The 7,160-nt window shown below is 36.5% G+C and overlaps 1 protein-coding gene across 1 annotated transcript; it reads right to left on the reverse strand.

Annotated features, from left to right (window-relative positions):
- Positions 1-1,915: 1,915 nt before the first annotated feature.
- Positions 1,916-6,446, reverse strand: LOC114400202 (protein NUCLEAR FUSION DEFECTIVE 4-like). The gene is made up of 3 exons (XM_028362536.1): positions 5,896-6,446; positions 3,079-4,010; positions 1,916-2,856 (listed from the first exon to the last, which is right to left on the reverse strand). Exons 1-3 carry the CDS (start codon positions 6,229-6,231, stop codon positions 2,361-2,363), a joined length of 1,764 nt encoding a protein of 587 aa, XP_028218337.1. The 5' UTR covers positions 6,232-6,446; the 3' UTR covers positions 1,916-2,360.
- Between the last annotated feature and the right edge of the window lie 714 nt (positions 6,447-7,160).

The following is a 7,160-nucleotide window of genomic DNA, read 5'->3' on the forward strand; positions in this document are numbered from 1 at the left end:
TTGCTGTTTGAATACCTCACCCACTCAAGTGTATCACACAATTATGGCTTTTCTCTAATGAAACACTCTTGCCTTTTACCACTCTAATTCCCCTTGAGTTCTTAGGCAATTCAAGAGATTATGGCCACAACAAAGAACAATTCACCAATATGTGTAAGGTAAGGCTAGAGAGACAAGGAAAAGGTTAACCAAGAAAAAGGCTAACAATGTTTTTAGGCACAAATGAAGGAAATAAAATTCAGAATTTATGAATTCAAGTAACAATCCTTCATGCAACCAATATATTACCTTAAAGAGATTTTTTTTAAAGTTCTTCAAGCATGAACCATTCAGCCCAATTTTTTTTTTTTTTTTTTAATTTTGCTTATACGAAATTCTGCTTCTTTTTTTTTATATATAACAAAGAGATCAAAAGGCTTAACTTTTGCAATGGTTCAACCTAAAAAAATATATATGAATAAGAAGGTAATATAAATGGCAAAGAGAATAAAGAAGGATGTTACCCAATATTTCCAGCAAAGGAAGTGTTGATCCTAGAACCGGAGCTCTGATTACCAAATGATATGAACCCACATGGCACAAGGGCTGACTTAGGATCGTCTAGGATTAAACCTTGATGGAGAATGCGGAAATTGATTAAGGAAAGGATGGAAAATAAGGTGGCTAATTTCGTGGGTCTTAGTAAGGTGGTTCTTGGCATAAAATGGATGAATGGGATGGTAAAACGTAGGTTAAGTGGTGACTGGACAGAAATATAGAAATGGCAATAACTGAAGCTACAGGGCTCCAAATGAGGTGATTCCAAAACGAGGTGAAAGGTCTCGTTTTGAAATTCAATTTAGGCTCAAGAATCACTTAATTTGAGTGCGTAAAATGGGAGTTATGGCCACGAGATAATTCTGGGCAGAGGTGGATTTTCTGGAATTGTGGTTTGAAAGAACAAGGGTGATGATGAAAGGAAGGAAAGAATCACTCTTTCCAGCGAGGGCAACACACAAAGGTTGTGAAAGTCCTTTGATACAGCCAAGGTGTTCTTGAATCACTCAAGAATTTAGGAGAATCACTCTCACTAAGATAAAAGAGATAAACTCTAATTTTCTGAATAAAACTCAACTTGTGTTTATTGATAAAATGGTTCAGCTTATATAGAAGCTTTACAGCAGATTTTAGTAATGACCCACTAACCTAGAATTAAAATAACTTAATGCCATTAACCTAGGGAATTAAAAAAAACTTAATGGCTGAGTGTAACTGAAATTGTGGCAACCAAAAGTCACCCCCAACAGCCAACAAGTCAGCCACCATTTGGTCTCCCAAAAGGCTGATGCCTAGGTTGCCAATTGGGCCCTTATTACAACTTGAACTAAACCTAACTAAAGCCCTTTTAGTTGATTAACCCAAAACATATTTTTGGTCAGCCAACTTTACAAGGATTGGGCCATTATTTAGACAAACTAAACACTCTAAAATTGAAACCAAGTGGTGTCATTTAGTCCTCCTCCATTTGGGCCATGATACAACTCACAACCTTGGACTTTTCTCCTTGAAACTTGGGCTTGTATTCAAACAGTATGGACAGCACTTGTTGAAGAGCTTCCTTGGCTTTCCTTGCTCTAGCCCTTGTCATAGGTCCTCCAAGTCCTTCAAGTGGATCCTTGCCCTTGCTCTTGGTCATGTCCTCATCAACTTATGATCTTGGTTGAAATAGTAAATGCAAGCTCTCCTTTTTTTTAACACAGATATTTGTTAAGACGTGTTAAGATGTTTTCTTATATTATTTTCCCAAACAATTTTGAATCCGTGACATGCTGGATCCCTTTATAGCACTAGTTGAATGTAGTAAAAGTAGACTACGATTCCAAGACAAACTTTATTTGCAAAAGTCAGATGCTGCAAATAAAAAATCATCACAATATAAAAAGACTCTACCTAATCATAGTCTTTCATTGATACTTGTGGAATATCCGGTCAAAATTTTTAATAAAATAAAAGTACATAATCTACCACTAATGAGAACAACTTTTTTTGTTTTCTTAGTAACAAAACAAGTGGAATATTTTGCAAGTTTTCTGATAGAATAAGGGTAGAAACCTATTAGTGTCAAATTTCAATGCCAATCAAACTTTTACTTGCAAAAGGAAAGAATATAACACAACAAAAATGGAAAAGAATACAGATTTGACAAAACACACTTTTTTTTTCTTCTTTTGTTTTGAGTAAAATTATCCCTTCTTTGGCTTTCCACACTGGAGACAGATTCAGATCAGATGCTTGGCTCAGCTTCTTCAATCATTCTTGAATTAAAATCAGCAACACTGATTTCTCAAGTATACAGACACCAAAATACATAGTCCAAACTCTCATAATCGAAGTCTACTAGAAGAAGCTTTTCCATATAGGTTGGCATAAACAATCCTTGTTCTTAACACAAGAACCATGCATAGGCCTGCTCCAACCACGCATAATCCTGCCATGATCATGGAAGTTAGGAAGAAACATACGGAACCTTCGCACTTTAGAGGCTCACTAGCATTCAGCACACGCAACATCATATTTTGGCGATGTTGTTTCTCTGCTTCAGCATCATAGATGGTGCTGGCAATGAGACTAGAGAAAACCAGTGTTCCTGCAGGGTTTGCTATAGTAATGAAATTGTACAAAGCACCAAAGTTTCTCAAACCAAACAACTCAGAGGCTGTAGCTGGAACAATTGCCCAATGAGCTCCATAACCAAGTCCAACTAGTAAAGTGCCAACATACATTGACCCTGGCCATCCCATACCAAGGAAAACATGCCCAAGAGTCATAATGAGTTGAAATACAGCCAATGCAACTGGCCTTGGATATGCATGATCCCTGCTCAAGAAAAAAAAAATGGAATTTGAAATCAAATTAAGTAGTTATGTTAGGGACATCAAACACCTAAATATTTAAAGCATTTTTGTCGTGTATGGTAAGATCATTGATTTTTGTAATAACTACTATAAAAATTGATTGACCGTGTAAAAATCTTTACAATGACTACGCATAATAAGCTGAATTAAACATGTAATCAACATATAAACTGTTTTTTTTTACCTCACAACAAGCTCAGATATGTAACCTCCTCCGACACGGCCAAGAAAGTTCCAAATACTGATCATGGAGACAAATATATGTGCATTGTCATATCCTAGAGACTGGCTCATCTGACCCAGATTGTCGATTACAGTCAACCCGGATCCAGAACCCATGATCATGGAAATGAAAAGAAGCCAAAAGTCTGCTTTGATCAATGCTTGTGTCAAGGTGAAATCTTCCCCTCTGTGTGGTCCTCTTCTCCTCTTAACCCTCACTGCTCCTTCTGCAGCTGCTTGGAGCAGTCTTTGTTGCAAGTGCGCGATACGTTTCTGCCTCTCTGATGCAGGGAGCATGTCAACTTCCTTAGGCTTCTCATCTTCCAACTCACTCAGTATCACTTCATCAGAATCCAGCTGAGATTTCCCTGCTTCTTTATTCTGTGGTGGTGGAAGAAGTGCTTCTACCTCTGGATGCCTTTGCTCCGGGCCAAAACTCAATGTAATAGGAATAACGATTGGGACAAGGAGGATCAACAAGAGAACCCCAGTGAATATAGAGATTACAGTTTCACTCACTTCAACCAAATCTTGGACAACCATGACTCCCAACAAATATGCAGCCAATAGAAGGCACACACCATAGATCAATGTGAAGCATTTGCCATCTGATGGCCTAACTTGTTTGTGACCCCCAACAGGCCTAACAATGAACATAAGACCTATTCCTACCAATGATGGACCAACAGCAACCATAAATATTAGTGATGCTTGATTAGGGGCATGGAACAGTGCATATATCTGAGTCAAGATTGCACCACTCAACCCAGCAAAGCCCTTTAGAATTCCCACCACAGGACCCCGGCTTTTGGGGAAATTTTGTACACAAGACACCAGAGAAACTGTATTGAAGTAGGTTTCACCATTTGTTCCCACAAAGATAAGAGCACACATCTGCATGACAATAACCATTTACCATTTAACTTGGGCATCATGATCATTGGTCAATAAATATCACTAAAAGACATATCTTGATGAAAAAAGGTACTAAGCTGATTTTCTTATGATTATATTGTCATGAAATATACATTTAGAACATAACACATTAACCGGTGTGATGAACATTTATTAAATTAAGCTCCTGAGGAGACATCAAATAGATGCCAATAGTAGAGATAAGGGCATCTCCAGAACTTGATTCTCATTCTCCCTTCTAAATTGGGGTCACTGATACAGTCCAAAAGTAGACACAACATTTCAAGCAGTATTTTGTAAAGTGTGAAATTTTTTTTTATCCGTAGAAATTGAAAATAGGTATCAAGGAGTTTACAGCAACTCACAATGAACTAATTGAATTAGACATCCTTAGCTTAGTTGTAAAGTTATATATCATAAAAAAACCTAATAAGAAGTGTAGAATAAATATCAAAAAGGGAGATCGGTTATGTAAGTTGTCTCTTTGTACTAATTGTTAGAAAATTTGAACAAGATTTGGCACCACGTCACATGTTGGTTTCACAAGGGAGACAGCTGACAGCCAAATTCAGTAGAGTGCCGTTTCATTAATTAAAGTGCTTAGTGTCGTGCACAACCTTGCAACAATGTTCTTGTGCCCTGTGGCAACGTGCCACATTTCACACTACAATTTTAAAAGCAGATGGTGACTCATCAATCATCACACTGGTAATAGTGATGTTCACCAACCAAATTGGAGAAAAAAAGGAAGTACCCAAATGAAATTAGAGCATCGAAACGGAGCGCTTCACCAACAGATTACTCTCATGGAAAAATAAAAACAAAAAAGACCAGAAAGGGGAAAATTTTAAGGCAGAAAATGGAATGTTCATGTAAAAGGAAGTGTCTGTAAAGTACAAAGCTCTCACTTTTCAATTTGAATAAACACCCCTTTAGTCCGGACATTCTTTTACTAAAAAGGTCGAATTTTAACATATGGTTACCAAAATCAACCATATGTTAAGATTTAAGATTCAGGTAGAACTTCAACTACACATAACCTTGAAGACAGCCCCATATTTAACATATGGTTACCAAAAATCCACAATATGTTAAAATTCAACCCTTTTATAAAAAAAAATAAAAAATGCCCGGAATATAAGAATTTGAGCCGAATGGTATCGTATAGTCTATGTAGTTGACTTTGCAAAATTAGATAAAACTTCGTTGTTATTGTTGATTCTGGTGAACAGTAAACCCAGGATCAACCGAATCAAAGAAAGCAAAGGTAGAAGAAACTGGAGCAGAACAAAAAATTCCATTGAGAACCACGTCAATTATAAAGCCAGAAAAGAAGAATAAAAGTAAACTTTTCAAGTTCATACCTCATGGTAAATTAAACCCAGGAAAAAAAAAACCTTAAAAGCTTGTATAATACATGTTAATCTGATATAGGGATCAAACAAAAAATCAAGAGAGAGAAAGACAGCATGCTAAGATTGGCAGCAACAGCATCACCCAAACAAGAGAGTCGAACCACCCCAAATCACCAAGCCTGATCACCACCATCTCAAAATGATAAACGAGTAAATCCAATCCAACATGTCGTCGGTTGGTCTGAGTGGTACTTGGCTCGAGTCCCTTAAGAAAGAAGGTCTCGGGTTGGAGCCACATGGATGGATCAAAATGATCATCAGGTAAAAGAACAAATAAATCCAATCCAGCATGTGGTCCCGTGATACCCGACTCAATTTCCTTAAGCAATGAATTCAAGGTGGATGGACCCAAAGTGATAGGTTTCTCAACGGAGATTAGTCACAGTCTAAAAAAACAAAGTAAGAAACCAAAACATTGAAGAAAAAAAAGGAAGAAGAGAGGCACTCACAGCCCAGAGAGGCAAGACAGGGACTTGAGAAGTGACAACAAGCCAGACCCAGCCATATCCCACAAGGTTCAAAGCAGCACCCACAAGAAGCGCGCCCCAGATGGGCAAGATCTCACAAAGAAGCCCGGTCATGAACCCGACGGCGTCACCAAGGTCCTTGGCGACGCCAAGCATGGCGAGCTGCTTCTGGTTGTAGCCAAGGGAGCTTTTTATGACAGGAGAGATGCTCCCGAACAAGTACCCGATGCCCGCCCACGACTGCAGCCACATTGCGGCCACGAACACTAGCCACCGGCTCTTGTAGAAGGAAGAGAGCTTCTCCTGTAACACCCCCATGATGATGATGATGATGAGTGATCAGTGATCATTCACCGAAGATGAAGACAAAGACAAAAGAACGTGCTTTGTGTTTGTGTTTGGATCCTTGTTAGTTTGATCGGTGGGAAGAAGAGGAGGAGGATCCTGATATGGTGCAAGAGGAATAGATAGATAAAGCGAAGGAGGAGGAGGCAGAGGAGAGAGAAAAGAGAGCGGCGAAATTGGAGTGGTGGACCAATACGGTGAGCTGGCACGGCTTATTTATTCTCCTGCAGTACTGCTACTTCTGTTACATTGGTCTACCAGACCAATTAATATTTCTTCAATTTCATCAATTTTTACTTTACTAATTTATTACATCAAAGATTTAGTATAATGATAATTAGTGTTTTTAGATCATGGGTTAAGAAATTAAAAAAAATTATTAGAATATATAAAATTATATTATATATAACTTTTTTATATATTGTTATAATTTTTACAGTAAATATTTATTTTTTAGTTTCTTAATTATTATCCTAAGAAAACTAATTAATAAGACCCTAGTCTTTTTAAACTTATACTCATTTTTTATTATATTTCAATCATGTTTGAAAAAAAATTATCTAAGGAAATTTTACTAATATTTTTTATTTTTATTATTGATTAAAATTTATCAAAATGAATAAAAATGTTAATTTTATTTCTTCTTTAATGAGCTTTGATTATAGTCTGGCCATTATATAAGTTTTGTAATATATATATATATATATATATATATATATATATATATATATATATATATATATATATATATATATATATATAGTACAGTAAAGAAAAGAAAACAACAGATAAAAATCTATACAAATTAAAATTGTTATAAATAATATGAAGAAAGAACACGTGCTTTAAAATAATAGCTATATCCAGTTGGATAAGAAGAGTATTTCTTTTGAATATTTTAT

The sequence above is a fragment of the Glycine soja genome, chromosome 19 (assembly GCF_004193775.1).
Source record: "Glycine soja cultivar W05 chromosome 19, ASM419377v2, whole genome shotgun sequence".
NCBI classification, from domain to species: domain Eukaryota; kingdom Viridiplantae; phylum Streptophyta; class Magnoliopsida; order Fabales; family Fabaceae; genus Glycine; species Glycine soja.

Coding starts and splice junctions, on each gene's coding strand:
- LOC114400202 (XM_028362536.1), bottom strand. CDS start 6,231: ATGGGGGTGTTACAGGAGAAGCTCTCTTCCTTCTACAAGAGCCGGTGG. Junction 4,011..5,895: donor CTGTCTTGCCTCTCTGGGCT/GTGAGTGCCTCT, acceptor ATTGTCATGCAG/ATGTGTGCTCTTATCTTTGT. Junction 2,857..3,078: donor ATATCTGAGCTTGTTGTGAG/GTAAAAAAAAAC, acceptor TTTCTTGAGCAG/GGATCATGCATATCCAAGGC.